At 44.4% G+C, this 27,696-nt stretch overlaps 2 protein-coding genes across 6 annotated transcripts in view; one reads left to right on the top strand and one right to left on the bottom strand.

The window, feature by feature from the left end:
- RALGPS2 (Ral GEF with PH domain and SH3 binding motif 2) overlaps positions 1-27,696 on the top strand; it is a 785,699-nt gene that overhangs the window by 313,370 nt on the left and 444,633 nt on the right. The window lies entirely within an intron of this gene.
- The window catches only part of ANGPTL1 (angiopoietin like 1), a 164,130-nt gene that overhangs the window by 34,888 nt on the left and 101,546 nt on the right, over positions 1-27,696 (bottom strand). The window contains exon 3 of the mRNA XM_029618598.1: positions 20,778-20,971. Within this exon, the coding sequence (XP_029474458.1) occupies positions 20,778-20,971 (194 nt within the window). The remainder of the gene's footprint in view (positions 1-20,777; positions 20,972-27,696) is intronic.

Below are 27,696 nucleotides of genomic sequence, written 5' to 3'. Positions count from 1 at the left end.
GATTCTAACAAAAGAAATCATATTACCCCCATCTTAAGAAACCTTCACTGGCTTCCAATTAAGTTCAGAATCTCCTACAAAATACTAACAATCATACACAAATCTATTCACAAGCTCATCCCACTGGATCTCAATATCCTTTTACATCCACATATAACCTCCAGACCGGTGAGAACAGCGTATAGAGATACTCTCCTTGCCCCACCCATCAAAACCTCATTAAATAAACGTTCTCTATCGACAGCGGGCCCTGCGCAGTGGAACTCTCTACCTCCAGAACTCCAGAAGAAACCTTGCCCAATCATCTTTAAAAAGAGATTCAAAACTTGGCTATTCGAACAAGCTTTTCATCCATACCAATAATCTCACCTCAATCTATCCAAATGTACACCATGTTCCGTGACTTGTCCTAAAATCTCATTACCGTTTAGTATTCATTGTATTTTTATTCCCAAGTTTTTTTCTTGATCGAAGTTCATCTACCTGTTCGATGTAATCGCATTCTTTCATGCGTGTTTAATGTTATAATGTAAACCAAAATGATATGTAACATTGCTACATGAATCTAGGTATATAAAAATGTTAAATAAATAAATTAGGGCTCACTCCCTTTTCTCGGGCCTCAGCGACGCTGCTTGCTTCCAATGAAGCCGGCTCCCAAGGTAAGCTTGAGGTTCTGGCCTCGGCTGGATTGGCTGGGACACACTGCACTTCTGGGGACAGAGATGTTTGTAGCTCTGGGGAAGCACAGAGTACTTCTTCCTACCAGTTACTCCCCAGCGAGCCCACTCCCGGAATCTGAGACTTGCTGCACATGTGAATCCATCGGCCCCATCACAATAGGTAACTGTAATTCATGCAGGATCTTCTGTCTCCCTGTAGAAATCTGTTATGGGCCTGTTGAGTGTGCTGCACGTTTATCTGCTGGCCATTGCTTCCTTTATTAACCTTATTCGCGAGGACACTAATGATTCTTTGGCTACTTCAGTGCTAACTATTCTGTTGATTGTGCTCTAAAGGCTAATCTTTAGAACATTGGGGGTAGATTTTGAGGTGTTAGTTCTTGGGCAGATGGAGGCTCACTGGCGCACATCTGCCTTCATCCACGCTCAACAGCCACATCCTGGACCTTGCTTCTAAGATAGTATTTTTTAACAATGTCCACACCTGTTGTACACGCTTAATCTTTGTAGTTGCACCTTTCAATTTTTTCAATTTTTATCATTTTATCAAAGTTTCCCTTTTTAAAGTTTAGTGCTACAGCTGTGGATTTACTTATTGTTCCCCTTCCAGTCATTAATTCAAATTTGACCATGTTATGATCACTATTGCCAAGTGGCCCCATCATCATTGCCTCTCTCTCCTAATCCTGCACTCCAGTAAGAATCAGATGTAAAATAGCTACCTCTATCAACTGTTCCTGAGCCAATTACTCCATAAAGCTGTCAGGATCCAGGATCTTTATCTCTCTAGCATATCCTGATGTTACATTTACCCAGTCAATATTAGAGTAATTGAAATCTCCCATTATTACTGCACTACCAATTTGTTTAGCTTCCCTAATTTCTCATAGTCTTTCATTGCCCGTCTCATCATTTTGGCCAGGTGGATGGTAGTATACGCCTATCACTATACTCTTCCCCGACATGCATGGTATTTAGTTTCTTGCAGCATCCTTATTCTGTTAGACTCTTATGCTATCCTGGAAATAAAGTGCCACCACCCTACCAAGTTGCTCTTCCCTATCATTGTGATATAATTTGTACCCACTATTCCATTGATAATCCTCTTTCTACCATGTCTCTGAGATGCCACTTAAGTCTGTCATCATTCACTGCTATACACTCTAACTCTCCAATATTACTAGACCTCTGGCATTGGAATACAGACATTTCAAAGTGTGTGTTTTGTTTCTATTAACAGCCTGCTTTTCAGTTGACAGGGATAGTTTGGAATCTTTTAGCTCAGATAATTCTTTAATTGTGGTCACACAGACTACTTTTGTTTTTATTGGAACCCTAACTATCCTGCTTCATTAATATCCTTCAAAGATACCTCCTTGCAAACCATGCACTGCCTAGCACCTGTTGGCTTTCCCTTTTGTTCTAGTATAAAAGCTGCTATGTATCCTTTTTAAAAGTTAGCGCCAGCAGCCTGGTTCTATCCTGGTTAAGGTGGAGTCCGTCCATTTTGAAAACACTCCCCTTTCCTCAAAAGGTTCCCCAGGTCCTTGCAAAACTGAATCCCTCTTTCTTGCACCATCGTCTCATCCACACATTGAGACTCTGGAGCTCTGACTGCCTCTGGGGGACCTGTGCATTGAAGACGGAGCATTTCAGGGAAATCTACCCTGGAGGTTCTGCATTTCAGCTTTCTACCTAAGAGCCTAAATTTGGCTTCCAGAATTTCCTTCCTACATTTTCCTATGTTGTTGGGCCCACATATGGCAAGACAGCCAGCTCCTCCCTAGCAGTGTCTGGAATCTTATCTAGGTGACGCATGAGGTCTGCCACCTTAGTATCAGGCAGGCATGTTACCAGGCGATCCTCATGCCTACCAGCCACCTAGTTATCTACATTTCTAATAAGAGAATCACCAACTATGACAGTTGACTTAACTCTTCTCTCCTGGTCTGTAGCCCTGGAAGGCATATCCTCTATTCTAGAGGGACAGTGCATCACCTGGAGAGCAGATCCTTGTTACAGGATCACTTTCTGCTGCACCCGGTTGATCCTTTCCAACCAGGAGACTTTCCTCCTCCAAGGCAGTAACAGGGCTGCCAGACTGGAGTCTGGACTTGGCTACTATGTTCTTGAAGGTCTCGTCTATAAACCTCTCTGACTGCCACAGCTCCTCCAGGTCTGCCACTCTAGCTTCCAGAGATTGGACTTGTTCTTTGAATTCCAGGAGCTCTTTGCATCGAGTACCCACACATAACCTCTCACCATCGGGTAAAAAAAATCATATATCTAACAATCTTACTGCTGGATTGCTGCCTTTAACTTAATATTGAGTTCTTATTTCAGTTTAGGTTGCTAAGGAAGTAGGATTGTGTAAATAAGAGTCCTTTTAAATTTATTGGTATATTCCCTATTAATCTGATAGTGACCTGCAATGAGATAATTAAACTTTTGATAAAGCCAGAGGCAATCCTGTATTTTATTTAAAAGGCTGATTGATTTTTAACGTGAAAGTGTCTCCTGCCCATAAATCAAAGGATGAGCTAGGGGTGGGTGGGAGGGGAAAGACAAACATACACAAACTCTAAGCTTTTTCCTATCTTTTGGCTTGCTTTTATTAACAAACACACATACACACTAAAGAATTTACCCCTAACGTTTACCTCTCCCCAAAACTTTTTAAGTTCTAAAATTTCCCAAAGCAGTACTTACCAATCCTCTTCAGCCGCCAGTAAGATGATCCTCTCCTCTTCTGACGTTCACAAAAAACAGTCCTCCTTTGCTCCCCCAAGCCTTCCGTACCCTCCTAGCTGATTCCTTTCTCAACTCCTGCCAAATGATCTTTCCCAGGCTTTCCTCTACTCCACCACAATAATCTCTCTCATTGCTTCCCATCACCATCTCACCCCCACTCGCATGGTCCTTCTCTGACCCTTAGTTCATATTTGTCATTGCAGCTGATCCTGCCCAATAGTAGTAGGAGAGCAATGGCAGTAACAGGACAGGAGGGGGAGGGGCTGGATTAGCAAGCAGAGCAGTTTTTCCTTGCTCTGCTTCGTCCCTCCCTCCTCCTCCCCCAAGTTTCTGCATGCTAGCTAGGAGCGGAGATACTGATTAGAGAGCAATACAGCTTATCTTTTCTCTGTTCTGTACCCTCCAGCCTCATCCCTCCCCTACTTGAACAGGATGCAGAGGGTTGTTCCCTGTTGAATGCGATTCAGCATAGCTGGGAGGCAGCAATTCTGCTGCCCACCCAGATTTTTTCTACTCTAGAAACAGGCCTAGTAGGTCTGTTAGCAAATCCAGGTCTGTTCCCAGGCTCTTCATGCAATGCAACCCTTTTAACAAAGCAGTTTACATTTTTAATTGTTATAGCTCAGCTTACTGTTTTACAGTATTGCGTATTAGTGTGTAACCTGCCCTGTGGCTATATTCAAATTTACCTCTAAATCAGTTAGTACATTCTTGTACAATGCACCCCTGAGCTTACTTGGGATAATTGTATGTTGTGGCCAGAGAGGTATTGTGGACTCTGAGAATTACGGGGTTTGCTTCTAGATTTGAAAGGGGAATAGCTTGCCCTCTGGGATTGCCAAGAGTGCTGAGATAGACAGGCGTTTAATTCAATACACACTCCATTGCTTTAACTTGGCCTACTAACAGGAGGCAGTGAAGAGCTCAGACAACTTGCTTTCTGAGAATCCTGTTCGCAAACATTGAAATGTTTCATGACCATTCTTTGGAAATTTTACCTGTTTGGAATATTGAATAAAACTTGTTCTCTAAGGGCAAGTAGAATGACAAGCCTCACAGATGGATGGCATTAGATGGAGCCTGGCATAGAAATTTGATTTTAAGGTTTCTAGAAAATTTGAGTCAACCATACTGCAATGCCCTGGGGGGATGGGTGAGGTAAGCCACGTTCCCTGTACGTACTAGGATCAGTCCAGACCGTGGGTTATGTCCCCCGTCCAGCAGATGGAGTCAGAGCAAACTTCCGAGGGTGCTGACATATAAGCAGGTGCACCCTCCAGGGATCCTCAGTATCTCTCTGACTCCAGCAGATGCGAGTGGGGGAACCTTTGCTTCCCCAGTTGGTGGCTTCTGCCCCACTATTTCTATCTTTTTCTTCTCTGCGATTGTCTTCTTTATTGTCTTCTTTATTTCCAGTATCTAGCCACCACCGAAATTTTCTTCTCTGCGATTTCTTCTGTCCCCCGTCCAGCAGATGGAGTCAGAGCAAACTTCCGAGGGTGCTGACATATAAGCAGGTGCACCCTCCAGGGATCCTCAGTATCGAGAATATCAAAGCCTAGCGAAAAACAACACTAGACAGAAAGTAGGATGGATCAAGCGCCAATCAAATTGTAACCACAGAACATATAACCAATGCAACTTGCAAGGAGAACTGTGAAGAACTAGGCAACCACAACAAAACATCAGAATGCAGGAGTTGGAGGGACAGGAGATAGAACGTACACGAGCAGGCGTCTGACCATTACTGAAGAAAAGAAAACCCGGGTGGGCGTCTGGACTGATCCTATGTACTACAGGAACGAAAATTAGCAGGTAAGGAATAATTTTCTTTTCCCTGTACGTACTAGGATCAGTCCAGACCGTGGGATGTACCAAAGCTTCCCTAAACCGGGTGGGTCCCTGAAGACCCTGCTCGGAGGACCCTGTCCCCAAAGGAACCCGCCTCATCTACCGGCATTTGCAACCGGTAATGCTTCGAGAAGGTGTGTAGCGACTTCCATGTAGCCGCGCGACAGATTTCCTGAATTGGAACATGTTGAGACTCCGCCCGGGACGTGGTCAGGGCACGCAACGAATGAGCCCGGACCCCCTCCGGGGGAGCCTTCCCGGCGCCTATGTAGGCCGAGGACACTGCTTCCTTGAGCCACCTTGCGATGGTAGTTCTAGACGCTTGCAGTCCCCTCTTGTTCCCGGACCAAAGCACAAAGAGATGGTCGGACGTCCGGAACTCATTGGTCACTTCCAGGTAGCGCAGCAGAGAGCGCTTCACGTCGAGGCGCCGGAGGGCCTGGGGCGCATCTGCCGGGAAGGCCGGCAGTTCCACCCACTGGTTCAAGTGGAAGGAGGACACCACCTTAGGTAGGAACGAAGGAACCGTTCGAATGGAAACTCCCGAGTCCGTGAAGCGGAGGAACGGTTCCCGGCACGAGAGCGCCTGAAGCTCGGAGATGCGCCTTGCCGAGGCTATGGCAACCAGGAACACCGTCTTAAGGGTGACGTCCTTAAGGGAGGCCTGTCGCAGCGGTTCGTAGGGAGCCTTACCAAGGATCCGGAGCACCAGGTTGAGATTCCAGGAGGGATAGGGATGTCGCACCGGCGGCCGCAGGTGCTTGACTCCTTTGAGGAAGCGCGAGACGTCCGGGTGAGACGAAGGATTTGGATTTCCCGTGGTACGAGCCAGGGAGGCTAGAGCAGAGACTTGCACACGCAGGGAGTTGTAGGAGAGACCCTTCTCCAAGCCCTCCTGGAGGAAGGCCAAGACCTGACGGAGCGAAGGCGCCGTTGCGGAGGCTCCATGTCCAGCACACCAGACCTCAAACACCTTCCAGACCCGTACATAGGCGACTGAAGTGGAGGTCTTACGTGCCTTGAGAAGAGTGTCTACCACGGTTACTGCGTATCCCTTGCGCAGCAGACTCTGCCTTTCAAAAGCCAGGCCGCGAGACAAAAGTGTTCCGCCTGGTCCGAAAATACCGGACCCTGATGGAGTAGCCGCGGAAGGTGTGACAATCGCAGAGAAGAAATCGCAGAGAAGAAATTTCTTTATTTCCAGTATCTAGCCACCACCGAAGACTGAGTCTGGCCGCCGGCGGCAGAGGTAGTATCGCCTGATAGTCCTGCGAGACCGGTTTCCACCGCGAGAGTAGCGCCATCTGTAGGGGCCTCAGGTGTGCAAAGGCCCAAGGTACCAGGTTGATTGCGAAGGCCATCGAGCCCAGGATCTGCAGGTAATCCCTCGCTATTGGGACCTGGAGAGCAGCAAAATGGAGGATTTGCTCCCTCAGCGACTGGGCCTTGTCCGGCCGCAAGAAGACTTTGCCTTGAGCGGTGTCGAAGCGTGCTCCGAGAAAGTCCAGCTGCCGAGACGGAAGGAGACTGCTCTTGCCGAAGTTGACTACCCAGCCTAGAGACTGCAGAAATCCGACCACCCGGTCGACCGCCTGCTGCCCCTGAGAGAGGGACTTCGCTCGGATGAGCCAATCGTCCAGGTAAGGATGTACTAGAATGCCCTCTCGCCGGAGCGCAGCCGCCACCACCACCATGATCTTGGTGAACGTCCTGGGTGCCGTCGCCAACCCGAAGGGGAGGGCCTGGAACTGGAAATGCTGTCCCAGTATCTTGAAGCGGAGGAGCCTGTGATGGTCCGGACGTATCGGAATGTGTAAGTAGGCTTCCGTCAGATCCAGGGAAGCTAGGAACTCCCCCGGATGAACGGCCGCTATTACCGAGCGGAGGGTTTCCATGCGAAACCGGGGTATCCAGAGGACCTTGTTGATTTCCTTGAGATCTAAAATGGGACGAAAGGATCCATCCTTCTTGGGCACCACGAAGTGCACTTAACCATCATGTCATCCCATCCAAAAAGTGAAGGGCTTAGCCTTTTTGATTCTGGCATCATTGAGCTCAGAGCACATGCATCAGTGAAGGCTAATAAGCATTAACATCTTTCTCAGTTGATATTCTCTCCTGGTAGTAGGCAGCCTTGATTCTCCTGAAGCATTCCCATGGTGAGGAGAGCAAATCCTTAGTGCAATCCTAAGAATCATTACAGTCTCCAAGGGTCCAGGTGTCAGCTGCCAGTACATCTTTGGTATATCAGGTAGATATGGCGTTGCCTCCCAGGCATCAGAAAGTTTGAGGAGGAGCTGGAAAGGAAAATCCAGGCAGCCTTGGACTGGAAGATGCAGAGTACATAGCCAAACATAGAATAATATAAAAAACACAAACATCAAATATTCATACATTTATTTATTTATTTATTTATTTAAATTCTTTTAATATACCGATGCTCAAGACCAAGTCTTATCATACCGGTTTACAATAAACTAGGGGGTAAACCAGTTAACACTGAAAGCGAAAGTTACATTACAACAGGGAATGTCGAATAGGACTGTTAGAAATCGTTAATCTATCCTTTTTTTCTAACTGGAGAACCGTGCATGTGAGCAGAGAGCAGTTGCTTACATGGTAAACGTATATACAATTTACACAGAGGGGTCGATTAGGCAAGTTATATAAGAGCGCAGTTAGCAGAAAACAGTTCCTTTGTGAGGCGGAAAGAGGACGCAACGGTGGAGTGTTGGTCCGTGTGGGTTACCATAAGGATTTATTCAGGGAAATGCTTGGGCGAACAGCCATGTTTTTAATTTTTTTCTGAATGTGATATGACAATGTTCCTTGCGGAGATCTGACGGGAGAGAATTCCAGTGATGCGGACCAGCAGTTGATAGCGCTCGTTTTTCAATGGCGTTATGTTTAGTGGATTTGTTCGGGGGAACCTGGAGGGAGTCTCTGTATGCAGATCTGGTTGGTCTTGCTGAGGAGTGTGGTTTGATGGGTATGGTGAGTTGGAGAGAGGATTGCTGAAATATGGTTTTGTGAATGATGGTCAGTGTCTTGAAGAGAATTCTGTAGCGGATGGGTAGCCAGTGAAGTATTTTTAAAATCGGTGTGATGTGGTCCATACGGCGAGAGTTTGTGAGGATCCTGGCTGCAGCGTTTTGCAGCATCTGAAGAGGTTTGGTAGAAGAAACCGGGAGACCAAGCAGAAGCGCATTACAATAGTCAATTTTTGAGAATAGTATGGCTTGAAGGACCAAGCGGTAGTCATGGAAGTGAAGGAGAGGTCTTAACTGTTTTAGGACCTGAAGTTTGTAAAAGCCTTCTTTAGTGGTGGTGTTAATGAATTTTTTAAGGTTCATTCTGGAGTCTAGGATGGCTCCGAGGTCTCTGACTTGATTTACTAATGGTGTATTAGTAGAGTTGGCTAGTGGGTTATTATCATTGGGGGAGATGACCAGTAGTTCAGTCTTGGACGTATTGAGAACAAGGCTGAGGCTTGTGAGAAGAAGATTGATAGCGTGTAGGCAGCTATTCCAATAGTTTAGAGTGTCGGAGATGGGATCCTTGATGGGGCTTAGGATCTGCACGTCATCCGCATAAATGAAATAGGTGAGGTTGAGGTTATTGAGTAGTTGGCATAGGGGGAGAAGATATATGTTGAATAGGGTCGGCGAGAGCGAGGAACCCTGGGGAACTCCTTGCTTGGCGGCTACAGGGGGAGACTCTTTGTTAATTATTTTTACTTTGTAATACCTGTCGCTTAGGATTTTAACCAGAGGAGTGCAGAACCTGAGATGCCTATATCCATCAGACGGTTGATGAGAATTGTGTGGCTAACTGTGTCGAACGCTGCCGAGATGTCTAGCAGAGCTAGCAAATATGATTGACCTTTGTCGAGGCCCATCACGATGTTGTCCGTTAATGAGAGTAGGAGAGATTCTGTGTTTCTGCGTTTCCTGAATTATAAAACAATTGCAAACATCATAAATAGATGGACAAGATGATACGTTACCATATCACTATTATAAGACTGCATATCCAAATGTAACTAGGAATAGCAAAAAAAATGCTTCTTGAAAAAGAAACCTTAAGCATCTTCCAAAACAATTTAGGATTCTGCATGGCTCCTAACTCATTAGATAAATTATTCCATAAAACTGGTCCTATAATAGATAAAGCACGATGATGCCCAGTGGAATGACACAGATATTGGTTCCCGAAGGGGAATTGACATCGGTTACTACCACACTGATGGCAATTTCTAGCCCATTGCGGAAGAAACTTCCCTGAGATGCAGGAGCTAGTTAGAGTGCAGGGGCCAACAGAAATACGCCCTTTTCTAAGATCTTGTTGGACTCAGAATATTCCTGGGAGTATTGCTGTGGTCCCAAGGATTTCTGATTAGGAGTATCAATAGGTCTCTTCTCCATAGGAAAGGAGAAAGCCTGTTCCAGAAAATCTCTCCTTTATAGACTTTATACAGACAGATGTCTTCCAATTTACTTTGCAGAAGGAGGAAAAGTCCAGAACAAAGATGCTAGATGTTCTGCAATTCATAGAGCCTCTCTAACAATATTGTTGTAGTCCCAGTCCATAAGATCCTTCAGTAAATAGACGAGGATGTGGGAGAGTACCTTCTGTGGCTCCAGTGAACAAGAAGGCTGATTAATATTGTATCCAGAAGGCTCCAGGATTTGAGAAGCAGCAACTGCTTCACCAATCAGTGGATGGTGGTGAAAGCCATTCTCAAAAAAATGAAGAGGTATAAAACCCATGTCTCGGTGCCCCTCCCTCCCCCCCCCAAGGAAGTATTCTTGTATTCTGGATTCATTTGGGAGAAACTTTTTTGATGGAGCTCTTCCTGAGCCGGTTATATGCAGGGTATTCTAAAGAGTGTGGATAAAGTGACAGAGCAGCTCTACAAAAGGAGGACAACGACTTTGAAGTAGTGGTGAACAAGGGCATGGTGTGTTTTAAAAAAAAAAAAAAAAAAAAAAAAAAAAAAAGGTTTGGTAAACCGTTTTCGAGTTAGCATAGAGTGTCTTCACTAGGTTTTTGGCACCTGCAGAATCTGATCTTCAATCAGATATTCAAGATAGACTCGTGGAAGTGCCTTGCAGTGGAGAGAATCTGTTTGGAGATGAGGTCAAGGAAGCTGTGCCTCTGATTAAAGATGCTTCAGACCCTCTCTACTGCCACTCAAAACCCACTCACCCTCAACTAGGAGGTCCTAAAGTATGAGGAGGCATTTCTATCAGATGAGGAGATGCTTTCCTCTGCCCCATCGGTTAACAGCAGGGTCCTAGTGCTCACTCTCGGCAGCAAAGGGCCCTAAAGCTACAACATAACACCCCTGCCAAAATATGGGATAGGGTTTTGACTGGATCATAGAAAGCAAAGCTAAGACCCGTGTACCTGTACCAGAGGACCTTCCAGTCAAAAGCAAGCTAAGGTTTTATATAAACTGCTTCCCTAGAATATTTTCTGATACTTGGGTCCTCAATATAAGATGAAAACGATACAGACTACACTTAGTGTAAATCCCTCCAAATCACCCACCCTTCTTGGTTTGTGTCTCATCATCAGGTATTGCTACAAACTGAGCTCTCTTCCCTCTCAGAGGCTAATGCGGTTGAGTCTTCCATCAGGAGAAAGAGGGTGAGGATTTTACTCCAAGTATTTCCTGATCCCAAAGAAATCAGAGGGACTCTGTTCCATTGTAGACCTAAAGATGTTGAATTTGTTCCTAAAAAGGGAAAAGTTCAAGATGGTTTCCTTAGGTACCTTGACTCTTTTTCTTGAAAAAGGGGACTACCTATGTTCTCTAGATCTAAAGGATGCTTACACCCAAATAGAGATATTTCAGATTTGTAGTAGGCATTCTCACAGGACAAGCAGAATGGTAGTCCTCACATATGGGTGACATCACAGGATGGAGTCCAATCACGGAACACTTTTGTCAAAGTTTCCAGAACTTTGACTGGCCCCTACTGGGCATGCCCAGCATGGCACTAACCCTGCAGCCAGCAGGGGTCCCCCTTCAGTCTTCTTTTTTTCCGCTCAGCAGTAGCCTCGCGGTTAAGGAGCTCTGCAGAAATTCCTGACAGGAATTTTCCTCACGGAATTACTAGAAGTTAATTTGCCCCACAGGGGTCCCTCCTTTAACTTTTTCAAGCCACGGTCTCCGGTAAGTTTTTTCCCATTTTTCTGTCTATTACCGTCTAGTATGGCCCTCGTGGCCTACTAGCCGTCGACCGTACTGCGGCTCAATTTTTGCCATGGCGTCAGGGTTCCATCGGTGCCTGGACTGTAATCGCACCATGTCCTTCACAGACCCCCATAAAGTCTGTGTAATGTAAATTGGACGAGAGCACGATGTCTTGACCTGCACCAAATGTGCCCTAATGACACCAAAAGGTCGCAAGGCCAGAATGGAGAAGATGGAACTTCTCTAACGTGCTCAAACCCCAACGCCATCTTTTGCATTGACGTCGTCAGAATCGGTTCCATCAACTTCGCACCAGCATCGACCACCGGCCGGTGACCGTCAGGCATCAACAACATCTCGGCCTTCGACAACCTCTACTCCCCCTCAGGACCGAGGGGATCGTGGAGATAAACATCGCCACAGGCATCAAACGTCTCGGACCATCGAGGGAGCGAAATCATCGATCTCGCCATCATCCGAGCCACCGTCGAAGAAACCCCATCCAGAAAAGGCACCGACCTTTTTGTCGACCAGGTCACCAAGGCAACCCTCACCCGACAGGGTATCGGGAGCCACGACTCTGCCTTTAACGGTGGTCCCTCCGGCTGTGCCTTCTGCCTCCTTCTGTTCCGGAGCCGGGGCTGCTTGTTCCAGATCTCCAAGAAGAACTGGACTGGATGGTTCAGGAGGCCATCGACAAGGCGATGCATCGATTCCAGGTTCCTTTGGCACCGACACTGGTACCGATTGCGGAACCGACCATCGGCCCAATTCCAGCAGCATTGGCACCGCTGCTCTCGAGGATGGAAGAGCTCATGGCCGCTTTTCCACCAATGGACCCCAGGTCACCGATGGCTCCAGTGCCCTCCCCGCTTGCTTTGTCATCGGGGGGAGAAACACCATTCCGCATCCCTCCATTGGGAGTTCTGCCAATTCCTAAGCCATCGATACCGATACGTCCCTCGATGCCACCGATCCACCCATTGGTGCCGATACTTCCGGTGCCACCGAGCCATCCATCGATGCCTGCGCCTCCACTCAGTCCTTCAGAGCCTAGACCAGGATCTTCAGGGATCCCACCTCCCTGCCCTCTTATAGCTCCTAGAGGAACAGGTGCTGATCCCTACGATACCTGGACTGATGATTCTTCTCCAGACACCGAGGATTTGCCTTCACCACCTTCACCTACTGAAAGCAGAAAGCGTTCTCCAGAGGACCTTTCCTTTATAAATTTTGTGAAGGAGATGTCTGAATTGGTTCCCTTCCAATTACAGACTGAACAAGATGACAGGCATCAAATGATGGAGCTGTTACAATTCCTTGATGCTCCCAAGGAAATAACCTCCATCCCTATCCACCAGGTTCTTCTGGATCTCCTCAAAAAGAACTGGGAACATCCTAGCTCTGTGGCCCCAGTCCACAGGAAAGCTGACACCACCTATCTCATCCAGTCAGCTCCAGGTTTTCACAAGCCCCAATTGGATCACCAATCTATGGTTGTAGAATCTGCCCAGAAAAGAGCAAGGAGATCAAAACCTCACACTTCCTTCCTCCCAGGCAAGGAACAGAAGTTTCTAGATGCCATTGGTCGCCGTGTCTTCCAGGAAGCAATGCTCATCTCTAGAATTGCCTCTTATCAGCTCTATATGACCCAATATAATAGGGTCTTATTTAAGCAGATACAAGACTTAACAGACCCCCTGCCTCAGCAATTTCAAGATCAGCTCCAAACCCTAGTAAACAAGGGTTTTGAGGCAGGCAAGCATGAGATCAGATCATCTTATGACATCTTTGATACTGCTACCAGGGTATCTGCAGCTGCTATCTCAGCAAAACGATGGGCCTGGCTCAAGTCTTCCGACCTTCACCCTGAAGTACAAGACAGACTATCCGACCTGCCTTGTGTAGGAGATAATCTGTTTGGCGAGCAGATTCAACGAACAGTGGCGGAACTCAAGGATCATCATGAGACCTTAAGACAGTTCTCTCTGATACCTTCTGAGTACTCTGCAAAACAACCCTTCTGGAAGGACTCTGTCATTCTTCTGCCCGAAGAAATCCTACCCACCACCATCTAGAATTCGTTCTACGAGACAGTTTCAAAAAGCCCAGTCTCGTCAGACACGAAAACAAAAACTGCAAGCAGCTCCTCAGCCATGTCCTTCACAGACCCCCATAAAGTCTGTGTAATGTGTCTAAGACGCGAGCATGATGTCTGGGCCTGCACCAAATGTGCCCTAATGACACCAAAGGGTCGCAAGGCCAGAATGGAGAAGATGGAACTTCTCTTCCGTGCTCAAACCCTGACTCCGTCCATTGCATCGACGTCGTCAGAGCCGGCACCGTCAACTTCGCGCCAGCATCGACCACTGGCCGGTGACCGCCCGGCATAGACAACTTTTCGGCCATCGACACCCTCTACTCCCCCTCAGGACCGAGGGGATCGCAGGGACAAACATCGCCATCGACACCGTAAGTTTCGGACCATTGAGGGAGCAAAATCATCGACCTTGCCATCGTCCGAGCCGCTGTTGAAGAAACCCCGTCCAGAAAAGGCACCCACCGTTTCTGCGACCGGGTCACCGAGGCAACCCTCACCCAACAGGGGATTGGGAGCCGCGACTCCGCCTTTAACGGTGGTCCCTCTGGCTGTGCCTCTGCCTCCCTCTTCTGTTCCGGAGCCGGGGCTGCTTGCTCCAGGTCTCCGAGAAGAACTGGACTGGATGGTTCAGGAGGCCATCGACAAGGCGATGCAACAACTTCAGGTTTCTGTGGAACCAATCATAGACCTGATTCCGGCAGCACTGGCACCGCTGCTGTCTAGGATGGAAGTGCTTATGGCCGCTTTTCCACTGATGGATCCCAGGTCTCCGATGGCTCCGATGCCCTCCCCACTTAGTGTCATCGGGAGGAGATACACCGTTCCGCATCCCTCCATCGGGATTTCTGCGTCAGCCATCGATGCTGATACGTCCCTCGCCACTGATCCAACCATCGGTGCCGATACTTCCATAGGCGCCACCGAGCCATCCATCGATGCCCTCGATGCCTGCGCTGGTGCCTTCGATGCCATCATCGGTGCCTCTGATAATTCCTCCGACTCCTTCGGAGCCTAGACCGGGACCTTCAGGTATTCCATCTAGAGGGACACGTTCCTAGAGGGACACGTGCTGATCCTTATGATACCTGGGCTGATGATTCCTCGACAGACACAGATGATTTAGCTTCACCACCTTCACCCACTGAAATTAGGACCTCTCCTTTATAAACTTTTTGAAGGAAATTTCTGAATTTGTTCCCTTCCAATTACAGACTGAACAGGATGATAGGCACCAGATGATGGAGTTGCTCCAATTCCTGGATGCTCCCAAGGTAATCACCTCTATTCCCATCCATCAGGTCCTTCTGGATCTCCTTAAGAAGAACTGGGAACATCCTCGCTCCATTGCTCCAGTACACAGGAAAGCTGACACTACCTGTTTGATGCAGTCAGCTCCAGGTTTTCAGAAATCACAACTGGATCACCACTCTGTCGTGGTAGTCTGCACAGAAGAGAGCGAAGAGGTCAAAGCCTCACTCTTCTGTTCCCCCTGACAATGAACAGAAGTTCCTAGATACCAATTTTTGCTGAGTCTTCCAAGGGTCAATGCTCATCTCCCGAATTGCCGCCTATCAGCTTTATATCACCCAGTATAACAGGGTCATTTTTAAGCAGATACAGGACTTCTCGGACTCCCTGCCTCAGCAATTTCAAGAACAACTATAAACCCTTGTAAACAAGGGTTTTGAGGCAGGCAAACATGAGATCAGAACATCTTATGACATCTTTGATACTTCTACTAGAGTAACTGCAGCTGCTATTTCGGCGAGACAGTGGGCCTGGCACAAGTCTTCTGACCTTTGCCCGGAAGTACAAGACAGGTTATCCGACCTGCCTTGTGTCGGAGATAATCTGTTTGGTGAACAGATTCAACGGATGGTGGCGGAACTAAAGGACCATCATGAGACCCTAAGACAGCTCTCTCTGATGCCTTCCGACGTCTCTTCAAAACAGCCCTTCAGAAAGGATTCTAAGAAGTCCTTCTTCTGCCCGAAGAAGTCTTACCCGCCACCAACCAGATCCCGTGCCACGAGACCTTATCAAAAACCGCCTCGACAATGAGCACTGACTCTTTCGTATCTTGCTCACCAACTGCAGTCTCAGCACTCTGCGACTGCACGCCAGTTTCTTGTCCTTCTGGGACACATGGCATCCTCAGTCCATGTCACACCAATGGCCCACTTGGCCATGAGACTCATGCACTGGACTCTGAGGTCTCAATGGACTCAATCCATTCAGCCTCTGTCGACCGTTGTCCATGTCACCGACTCACTCAGTCTGTCTCTCGCCTGGTGGAAAAATCAGATCAATCTACTCCAGGGCTTGCCCTTCCAGGCTCCAGACCCACAAATCACTCTCACCACAAATGCTTCCAACCTCGGTTGGGGAGCCAACATGGCCAATCTGCAGACACAAGGATCTTGGTCTCCAGAGGAAGTCAAACACCAAATAAATTTCCTGGAGCTTCGAGCAATCAGATATGCTCTCAAGGCATTTCATGATTGCCTCTCAAATCAAGTTATCCTGATTCAGACGGGCAACCAGGTGGCCATGTGGTACATCAACAAACAGGGAGGCACGGGCTCCTTCCTTCTTTGTCAGGAAGCTGCACAGATATGGGCGGAAGCTGTCTCCCATTCGATGTACCTCAGGGCCACCTACTTGCCAGGAGTGGACAATGTGTTGGCAGACAAGCTGAGTCGCCTCTTTCAATCTCACGAGTGGTCTCTCAACCCCTCGGTAGCGAACTCCATCTTCCAACAATGGGGATATCCTGAAATAGACCTCTTTGCGTCTCCTCAAAACCGCAAAGTAGAGAACTTCTGCTCTCTCATTCGCAGCAAACATTCTCAGTGCAGAGACTCATTCTCCCTCTCGTGGGCAACCGGTCTACTCTATGCATTCCCTCCACTTCCTCTTTTCTCGAAGACTCTTGTGAAGTTACGTCTGGACAAGGGAACTATGATCCTGTTAGCACCTCACTGGCCATGCCAAGTGTGGTTTCCAAAACTGCAGGATTTCTCCATTTGCATGCACATTCCCTTGGGAAAGGACCTGCTTCTGATCACTCAAAACGACGGGTGCCTCCACCACCCCAACATTCGCGCCTTGTCCCTGACGGCATGGATGTTGAAAGGTTAATCCTTCAACCACTTAACCTTTCTGAACCAGTTTCCCGCGTCTTGATTGCTTCACGGAAGCCTTCCACGAGAAAATCTTACTCTTACAAATGGAACAGGTTCACGTCATGGTGCTCTTCTCAGTCCCTTGATCCCTTTACCTGTCCAATCACGAAGTTTTTGGACTATCTCTGGCACTTATCAGAGTCAGGTCTAAAAACGTCTTCCATCAGAATGCATATCAGTGCGGTAGCCACCTTCCATAAAGGTGTCGGGGATGTTCCTATATCAGTACAACCCCTTGTAACACGTTTTCTGAAAGGCTTGCTTCACCTCAAGCCTCCAGTGCGTCCTCCGGCCCCATCTTGGATCCTCAGCTTGGTTTTGGGTCGGCTCATGAAACCACCATTCGAGCCTCATCACTCCTGTGATCTTCGCTATCTCACATGGAAAGTGATTTTCCTTCTGGCAATCACTTCAGCTCGCAGAGTTAATGAATTACAGGCCCTAGTTACCTATCCGCCTTACACTGAACTTCTGCAGGACCGGGCGGTACTCCGCACTCACCCTAAGTTCTTGCCTAAGGTAGTATTGGAGTTTCACATTAATCAATCCATTATACTACCTACCTTCTTTCCCAGGCCCCATTCCAATCCAGGAGAACAGGCTCTGCATACCCTTGACTGTAAACGGGCTCTAGCATTCTACCTAAACCAGGGATGGGCAATTCCAGTCCTCGAGGGCCGCAAACCGGTCGGGTTTTCAGGATATCCCTAATGAATATGCACGAGAGAGATTTGCATGCACTCTGCCTCAGTCATATGTAAATATTTTTCATGCATATTCATTAGGGATATCCTGAAAACACAACCGGTTTGCAGCCCTCGAGGACCAGAATTGCCCACCCCTGACCTAGACCGTACAGCTACCCACAGGGAAAGCACTCAATTGTTTGTCTCTTTCCACCCTAACAAGTTAGGGAAGCCTGTGGGTAAGCAGACTCTCTCCTCCTGGTTGGCGGACTTCATATCCTTTTGCTATCAGCAAGCGGGCATTCCATTTCAGGACCGTGTTAAAGCACACCCTGTGAGGGCCATGGCGACTTCGGTAGCACACCTATGATCGGTGCCGCTTCCTGACATTTGCAGGGCTGCCACCTGGAGTTCTCTCCACACCTTTGCAGCCCCCACTATTGCTTGGACAAAGCCGGAAGACAAGATTCCATCTTCGGCCAGTCTGTCCTTCGTAACCTGTTTACAACGTGATGTATCAACACCCTTCCGCCTACCCGTTAGGGTTTAGGATGCCCTCGACCAAATTTTATCCCAGTCCCTAGTGCCTTGCCCACCTGGGTACATTTGGTGCATTTCTCAGACATCCTGCTTGTCCTGTGAGAAAGCAAATGTTGCTTACCTGTAACAGGTGTTTTCACAGGACAGCAGGATGTTAGCCCTCATGAAACCTGCCTGCTCAGTGTGCCAGTCAAAGTTCTAGAAACTTTGACAAAAGTATTCCGTGACAGGGCTCCGTCTGACATCACCCACATGTGAGGACTACATCCTGCTATCCTGGGAGAACACCTGTTACAGGTAAGCTACTCTGCTTTCTGTACAACCCAGAAAAACATTTCATGCAAGGAAGGGAAGCTCATGTAGGAGACAGATCATCTCATCTCATCACTGCCATCTCACGCTCACTGCTACCAAAGCTATCTTGTACAGCTACCGCTGACAAAACTGCCCTCCATTGAAAACCCCCTGAAGGAAGCTTAGCAGCTTATTATTTATTTATTTATTATTTAACACTTTTATATACCGAAATTCATGTAGCAAATTACATATCAATTCGGTTTACAGTATAACAATAACTAGCATGTAAGAATGCTTTTACATTTAAGGGATAAAAACTTAGAGCAATGGAACAGGATCAACGTAACAATAAATAAAAGGATTTTTTTGTGGGGCTGGAGAAGAACTGGCTAACGATCTGAATGAATATTGAATTAACTAAGGGTAAGAACGGAGCCAAATTAGATTTATTCTCTGTCGAGTTGGAGTACTAGCCTGAAAACTAGTCTGTTGGTATGAGGTGATGACCTAGGAAGATTCACTGCATGAGTGAAAAGCTTGGTCAAACAGCCAAGTTTTGAGTCTTTTTTTTGAAGGTGATATGGCATTGTTCTAGCCGGAGTTCTGGTGGAAGAGAGTTCCATTGGGCAGGGCCCGAAGTGGATAGAGCTCGTTTTCTTAAAGAAGTTTTGATGGGTGGGGCAAAGAGGGTATTTCTATAAGCAGATCTCACCGGTCTGGAGGGTAAATGTAGCTGAAACGGGAAATTGAGCTCCAGAGGAATGAGATTGTTAATGGTTTTGTGTATGATCGTTAGTACTTTGTACATTATTCTGAATTTAATTGGGAGCCAATGCAGATTCATTAGGATGGGAGTAATATGATTTCTTTTGTTGGTCTTAGTCAATATCCTGGCTGAGGCGTTTTTCAACATCTGTAAGGGTTTAATGGTGTTCGCTGGAAGGCCGAGTAGAAGTGAATTGCAATAGTCAATTTTTGAAAAGATTATTGCTTGTAGAACTGAACGGTAGTCTTGGAAGTGAAGGAGCGGTCTCAGCCGTTTTAGAACTTGTAATTTAAAAAGCCTTCCTTTGCGGTGGTGTTGATGAATCTTTTTAGGTTCAGTTGGTTGTCCATTAAGACTCTGAGGTTTCTGACTTGAGGGGAGAAGGATGGTTGCCTTATGGGGGGCGCGTTGGAAACTGCATAGTTGCTGTCTTGTGAGACGAGGAATAGTTCCGTTTTATTGGTGTTAAGGCTTGTGAGGAGGTTGTTGATATCTTGAAGGCAGTTGTTCCAGAAGTCTAGGGTTGTTTGTAGTGATTTCTTAACTGGAATGAGTACTTGCACGTCGTCTGCGTACATGTAATAGGTTAGATTTAGTTTGGAGAGGAGTTGGCAAAGCGGTAAAAGGTAAATATTGAAGAGGGTAGGGGATAAGGATGATCCCTGAGGAACTCCCAGAGAGGAACAGACGGGGTGAGATTCTTTATTGTTGATCTTGACTTTATAGAATCTGTTTTGGAGGAATGATTTGAACCATCTGTGCGCAGTGCGTTTGATACCGCTGTCAGTTAGCCGATCCAAGAGTATTGAGTGGTTCACCATATCGAATGCGGCTGATAAATCAAGGAGAATGAGAAGACATGGTTGTTTTTTATCAAGATTCAGAAGAATGGTGTCAGAGAGATTAAAAGTGCGTCCGTGCTTCGTGCTTTACGTAAACCGAACTGCGAGTGGGTTAGGATTTTGTTGTCATCTAAATAGTCCGTGAGTTGCTTGTTGACTATTTTTTCTAAGATTTTGGAGATAAAGGGGAGGTTAGCTATAGGGCGGAAGTTGGCCGGCTCGTCTGGGGACAAGTTGGTTTTTTTTTTTTTAGAAGTGTTTTTAGAATTGCAAGTTTAAGGGGGTCTGGAACTATGCCTTGCGTTAATGAACAATTAATGATCTCTGCGATTGGTTTGGCGACAGTTTTTGGAATGGAGATGAGTAAATTCGACGGGATCGCATCCGTGGGGTGTGAGGCAGGTTTTAGCTTCTTTAGGACTGATATGGAGAAGCCAGGACTAGGTGCGGAGCCAGAAGTCAGAACAATTGAAGCTGCTTGCTGCAGAATGCACAGTGGAAGAGGAAATTGCTATTGCCTTTGAGCACACAGGGAGAGGAAGCTGCTGCTGAGCATGGTGCAGCAGAAGATAGTACCGAGGGAGATTTGGGAGAAGTGGGGAGTGGGGTCTCAATTTTATTATTTGAACAAGGTAAGGTGCCAGATCTGTGTGTAAATGTTGTCAGCGAGCATGTAGACAACACATTCTTATTTAAATTAGACTTATTGTATTAATTTTTTTTCTGGATTTCTATTATCCTTAAACCTGGACTACATAATGTGTCAAAGGTTAATGGCAGATACTTAATTTAAGGCAAATATGAAGACATTGACTCTGCTAAGAAACTGATCATTGTGGCTATGTAAAACATTTAATACTACATATTTCTTACCTTATAATTTTCCCAGTTCCTGAAGAAATTTATGGATCCATCTGTCCTTTTTTGAATAACTGCCCAGCCTCCAGGATCTAGTCTGTTCTCACACCAGACTTGCATTGGCCCATTGCTGTTATCAGGTTTAATCAAGTATATCCCACTGGTAGAGTACCCAGCTGCTTTTGCCTGCTGACAGTCTCTAAATGTGCCTGTTTGAAAGGGTTTTAAAAAAATTAGGCTGTTTCACATAAATATCTTATGTGTTCTTATTGGATACTGCATTTCAAACATTTCAAGAAAAATGTGCATTGAAACTGAAAGACAATCTTAGGTAAAGTACCCTCTATTCGGTTTTGGCATGTGCACAGCTGAATGAAACTGGTTAAGCAATTACACTGGCCTTTCTGAAGGACAGAAGAGTGGACAAATGGCTTTATTGACCTTATAGACAACAGGATTCTCAAGAAGCATAAAAGTGAAATTCTAGACCTAGTATTTTGTCCTGATTCTGATTGCAGCACATCCATGAAGGATTCAGTTATAATGAAAAAGTGATAGTTATGGGCAGATTGAAACCTCTTGAAGTTGTAAAATTGACAGATTGCGAGAAAATCACATTCTGATCAGTTTTAAATTCAAATTAAATAACCATAAGCTGATTTTTATACTACCGTGTTTCCCCGAAAATAAGACAGTGTCTTATATTAATTTTTGCTACCAAAGATGAGCTAGGCCTTATTTTCAGGGGATGTCTTATTTTTCCATGAAGAAGAATTCACATATATTGTTGAACAAAAAAATGAACATTTATTATATTCTGAATAGTTGTCTGGTTATGCTGGTTTGTGATGACAACTGTGAATCCTGCAGGGTAAAAAAGTCACAGCTGCATGCTCTGGTGTTCTGTGCGACGGGTATGCTCCCAAATAAAAACTTTGCTAGGTCTTACTTTCGGGGGAGGTCTTATATTTAGCAATTCAGCAAAACATCTACTAGGTCTTATTTTCGGGGGATGTCTTATTTTCGGGGAAACAGGGTATTAACAAATGAGCTGACATTACAGCAGGGCATAAACATTAGAAAAATTCTGATATCTGACCCCCCCCCCCCCCCCCCCGCCCCCCCCAAAAAATGGGCAACTTATATTTGTGTAACTAGCAGGAAAAAGTAATTCTTTCAAAATTAGATTAGCAGGAGACCACTATATTATGTTCGGACAAGATAAGCTTATATGAAGAAATTTCTTTAGCTCCTTTATTACTGTTTTCTATATATCACCACCAAACCATATCATTTTCCCACACAATTCATAGTCCTTAGAAATGGATATTCTAGGTTCACACAGAAAAACAGAGCTTCACAATACCATATTTTTGCATGGAAGTTTGTATGGAAGTATTCAGATGTCAAAAATCAGAGGAAAAAAGACCTCAGGGCCTCATGTTTGTTCTAGATAGAACATTCAACTTGTACGAGGTAATGACCTCCATCCACCAAAACTTTATTTTAATCCAAATAGTTTTATAGATTTAATATTTTTTCTTAAAACTGGTGCATTAAATTTCAATTGTGCTAAAAGTTCAAAATTCAATATTCAACCTCAATGTTGCTCAGTATATGAGAATTGTGCTCTTGCATAAAGTAATTACAAGTATCATCCGGATACGATAATGATTGAACTTATCTGAATACTGCATTAACCAATGCTAAGGTAATGCCGAATGTATACTCATTCCATTCTTTAAGCAGACATCAGCTGATGTTTCACTGTAAGGCTGCTTCAAGGCAGTTACTGTACGAATGGAAAAAATATAAGCAACACTTTTTAACAAAACTTCCAACATGTATCAATACTGAGGTCAAAGCATACCTTCTAGACCACGACGTCTAACACCCGATCATTCTCTCCGTTGTGGTCTGCAACCGCTAATGGCGATTCAATGCAAAAAACGCCAGCGCATGAGCTCTGTATTTATCTGACTAACTGCCCAATCACCTTTATTTCTTTTTTTGAACAACTTAATAATGAATTTAAATCATTAATATTTATCCACAATAAAAACAAAATGTCAGTGTGTTCCTATTCCTGTAATATTCACGAAGAAAATTACTTATTTTATATTAGATGTCTTCAAATTGTACATGACCAATGTCCAATCCCAATCACACTAGCTGTATTTAGTAAAAAGGAAAGCTTTATCACCACCTCTAGCAGTTGATTTAATTTGTTCCAAGTAAAGTAAAGTAAATTTTTTGGAATCTTTATGATTGATGAAAATATCACCCTGCATCATAATTCCACAAAACGAGCATGTCCCACATCGATAATGCTCCTTGAGTTTACTGCCTCCAAACATATTCGCAATGTGCTGCTTCTTGTCTGCCAAAAAAGATGGACTCACAATTTCTTTAATAAGAAGTTCGTATGTTGCATTCTTTGAAACAAGGGAGTAAACGTAAAATGTCATTATGTGATTTGATAATTTTGGCCAGACCCGGAGTCAAACTCGTATAGTTCGTGACGAAATTGAGATGACTTTTATCTTGAGTGTTAGAGGTTGACCTACTAAGTAAGTGGCCTCTGTTGGAAAACCTAGCTCTCTTGTAACATCTCTTGAGTAATTTAACCGGATAACCACGTGACAAGTCATTGCATTTCTGTTGTGAATGTTTTTTAAACTCCTGAACAGAAGTACAATTTCTACGAATCCGCAATAACTGTGAAAAAGGTAAACTATCTTTGAGATGTACTGGATGGAAACTACTGTATTCCAAAAATGTATTGCGGTCAACAGATTTCTTATATAGTGTGGTTTCTAGTTTGCTTTCTTGAGTTTTAATTACTCGGACATCCAAAAAAGCAATTGATGTATAATCATACTGCATCGAAAATTGAATTTCATCCTCACATGAATTTAACCAATTGAAAAATTCCAATAATTCCTTTTCAGAACCTGACCAAATTACAAACACATCTATGAATCTTTTCCATAGATGAACCTTGATATATATGGAGAATGTTGAATCCATAATCTTTCGAATCTCTCCATGTAAAGATTGGCTAGTGAAGGTGCCATGATTGCACCCATAGATGTTCCAGAAATTTGTTCATAGAATTTATTATCAAAGATGAAAAAATTCCTTGTTAAAGCAATCTCCTCATCAGTTGCATAATGAACTCAGTAGGGACCTCATGGGGACAAATTCTATGATTCAAAGTGTCACGTATAGTATCCATCAATGGTGGTGTTGGTATTACTGTATACAAGGATTTTACATCCAGAGTTTCCAAATAAGAATCCTGTAAATCAATTTGCAGCTCATCAAGTATATTCAAAAAATGAGTTCTGTCCTGAATGAAAGAATAAATTTTATGAACATATTGTTTTAAAAAACTGTCCACATAAATAGACAACTTCTCTAACACTGACCATAAATTCCCCTCCTCACTAGCCTTAACTTAGTTCTCAATACTGCAAAAACGGAACTTATGCTGATCACCCTGGATGACAACTGTCAGGCTGCCAACAATCTAGTCACACCGCTAATGATCTCCCCCACTCACTTAAGAGACCTTGGCGTTACTATTGACAATAGGCTGAATCTCAAAAAATTTGTCACAAACACTACGAAAGAATGTTTTCACAAGCTACACATATTGAAAAAGCTAAAACCTCGCCTCCACTTTCAGGACTTTAGAACAGTCCTCCGAACTATTCTATTTTCAAAAATTGACTATTGCAACTCTCTGCTAATTGGCCTCCCAGCTATCACCACCAAACCATTACAAATGCTGCAGAACTCGGCTGCCAGGATCCTAACCAACTCTAGTAGAGGAGAACACATCACACCTATTCTAAAGAACCTACACTGGCTCCCTATTAAATTTAGAATCATATTCAAAGTACTAACCATAACCCACAAGACCATTCATTCCCAAACTTCGCTAAATCTAAGTGACCCACTTCGTCCCCACGCATCATCGAGACCAATCAGTAGGGATGTGAATCGTTTTTTGACGATTTAAAATATCGTCCGATATATTTTAAATCGTCAAAAATCGTTAGAGGCGATATTTAATAGGAATTCCCCCGATTTATCGTCAAAAATCGGGGGAAGGGGGAGGGCGATTTACGATTTACACGATTTACACGATATTTATAAAAACAAAACCGCGACGATCCGATTCCCTCCCCCCCCAGCCGAAATCGATCGTTAAGACGATCGATCACACGATACACATCTCTACCAATCAGATCCAGCTACTTAGACACCTTATATGCACCTCCAGCCAAGTCATCGCTCAAGAAACGTGCATTCTCAACCGCCAGCCCCTCTCACTGGAATGCCCTTCCCACAGACCTTCAGCTAGAAACTTGTAGTCGGACGTTCAAAAAGAAGCTCAAAACTTGGCTTTTCACAAAAGCCTTCACTTAAAGGTCTCTCCCTCAGGGTCAGATTCACGATGATGCGAGATGTCCGACGCCGTAACCATTTAATCTTATAAATTAATCTCATTATTTCCCCGCAAGCTGTATGTTATAATGCACTCATGCTTTTCAAGTCTGCTGTAAATCCAAGTTTGTTGAATGTTTATGTTTATTTATATTTTGTAGATTTATTCTTATATTTATAATAATTTAATTTTATTTTAAGTCGTTCGCTGCTTTATAAGTTCATATGAAGTTAGCCCTGTTATCTGTACCCTCTTGTTTGATGTAATTTCCAACTTTGGTTCTATGTAAACTGACATGATATGTACTAGTACAGGAACATCGGTATATAAAAGCCTTAAATAAATAATTTTAATTGTGTGTGAAGGGTGGGGGCAGGGATGGGAGCACACAAGGCTGTAAGGTTTGTCTATTTATTTATTTTATTTATTTATTTACATTCTTTTAATATATCGATGCTCAAGACAGTCTTATCATACCGGTTTACAGTAGAACCAGGGGAAAACCATAATTAGCAGAAAGAAAGTTACAATGAACAGGGAGTACAATTCAGGACAACTGAAAGATAAAGATAAAAATTGAAAGATAAAGAATTAGTTTAACATAACACTTCTAAAAAGTAATGCGAAATAGCAAAGGCATTAGGGTACCTAATGTCTTTGTACCAGTCCTGGTGGATGTCAAGGTTAAGTTGAATCAGTTGGACTGTTAGATGATCGAGGGGTTAAAGGGACACTTGGGGACAATAAGGCCATCGTGAAAAACTAAATGAATTCTTTGCTTCAGTGTTTATTAATGATGATTTTGGGGAGATGCTCATTCTGGAGACAGTTTTCAAGGGTGATGATTCAGATGAATTGAACCAAATCACAGTGAACCTGGAAGATGTAGGAGACCAGATTGACCAACAGAAGAGTAGAAAATCACCTGGACCAGATGGGACCTCAGTCTGATCCAATATGGCAACTTCCTATATTCTTATGTCTCACAGAAAATGAAACGGGAGCTTCCTGTGTTTCCTCTCCAAGTAGCATTGGTGACAGATGCCTTCACTATAGGATGGGGAACCTAAACAGGCCCCTTCCAAAGTCAAGGAACTTCTAGAACTGTGAGCAGTCAGGTACACTCTTGACAACTTTCATGCATTTCCTCCAGAGGAAAAATGTTCTCATTTAAATCAACAACCAGGGTGCCATGTTCTATGTCAACAAACAAGGTGGGGCTCTCTGCCAAGAGGCGATTAAAGATATAAGAATGGACATGCAAACATCAAGTTGTCCTACAAGCTATATACTTTATAAGGATTTCCAATATATTAGCAGATTGTCTCAGCAGAGTATTTTGCCCACATGAATGGTCCTTGAAATAACCAACAGCCGACAGACTGTTCAGTCTATGGGGACTTCAGCAGTTGACCTCTTTACATCATAATAAAACATAAAATTGGAAAGATTTTGCTCCATTCTTTCCAGTGAATGCAGATCTGCTCAAGATTCTTTTCTGCTGAACTAGAATGGAGATCTCATGTATGCTTTTCCACTGATTCCACAGATTGCCAGAATGGTACAAAATGTACGCAAGGACCCGGTCTGACTGATACTTAGCATCTCAGAGACCTGGTTGAAGAAGGATAGCTAATGGTACAGTGCTATTCTAGGGTACAAATTATATCACAATAATAGGAAGAATCAACTTGGTGGTGGTGGTGGGGGGGTCGCTTTATGTCCAAGATGGCATGGATTCCAACAAGATAAAAATCATACAAGAGACTAAATGCACAGTAGAATCTTCATGGGTAGAAATCCCGTGTTTGTTGAATAAGAGTATTTCAATAGGACTATACTACTGTCCATTTAACCAAAATAATGAGATGGAAAATGAAATGTTAAGAGAAATTGGGGAAGTAAACCAATTTGGCTGCAATAATAATGGGAGATTTCAATTGCCTCAGTATTGACTGGGTAAATTTAACATCAGGACATGCTAGAAAGGTAAAGTTCCTAGATGAAATAAATGACTGCTTCATGGAGCAATTGATTCAGGATCCAATGAGAGAGCAATAGCTATTTTAGATCTAATTCTTAGCGGAATACAGGATTTGGTGAGAGAAGTAACAATGGTTGGGCTGCTTGGCAATAGTGATCATGACATGATCAAATTTACACTAATGATTGGAAAGGGGACATTATGTAAATCTACAGCTCTAACACTTTCAAAAGGGAAACTTGAGAAAATGAGAAAAATAGAAAAATATCTAAAAGGTGCATCTACAAAAGTTAAGTGTACAACAGGTGTGGATATTGTTTAAAAATATCATCTTAGAAGCTCAATCCAGATGTATTCCACGCATTAAGTAAAGTGGAAGGCCAAACGATTACCAGCATGTTTAAAAGGCGAGGTGAAAGGTTATTTCAGCCAAAAAAAAGTTTCAAAAATTGGAAGAAGGATCCATCTGAAGAAAATAGGAAAAGCATAAGCAT

The sequence above is a fragment of the Rhinatrema bivittatum genome, chromosome 10, assembly GCF_901001135.1.
Source record: "Rhinatrema bivittatum chromosome 10, aRhiBiv1.1, whole genome shotgun sequence".
NCBI lineage: Eukaryota > Metazoa > Chordata > Amphibia > Gymnophiona > Rhinatrematidae > Rhinatrema > Rhinatrema bivittatum.
This window is presented reverse-complemented; position numbering and strand designations above follow the sequence as displayed.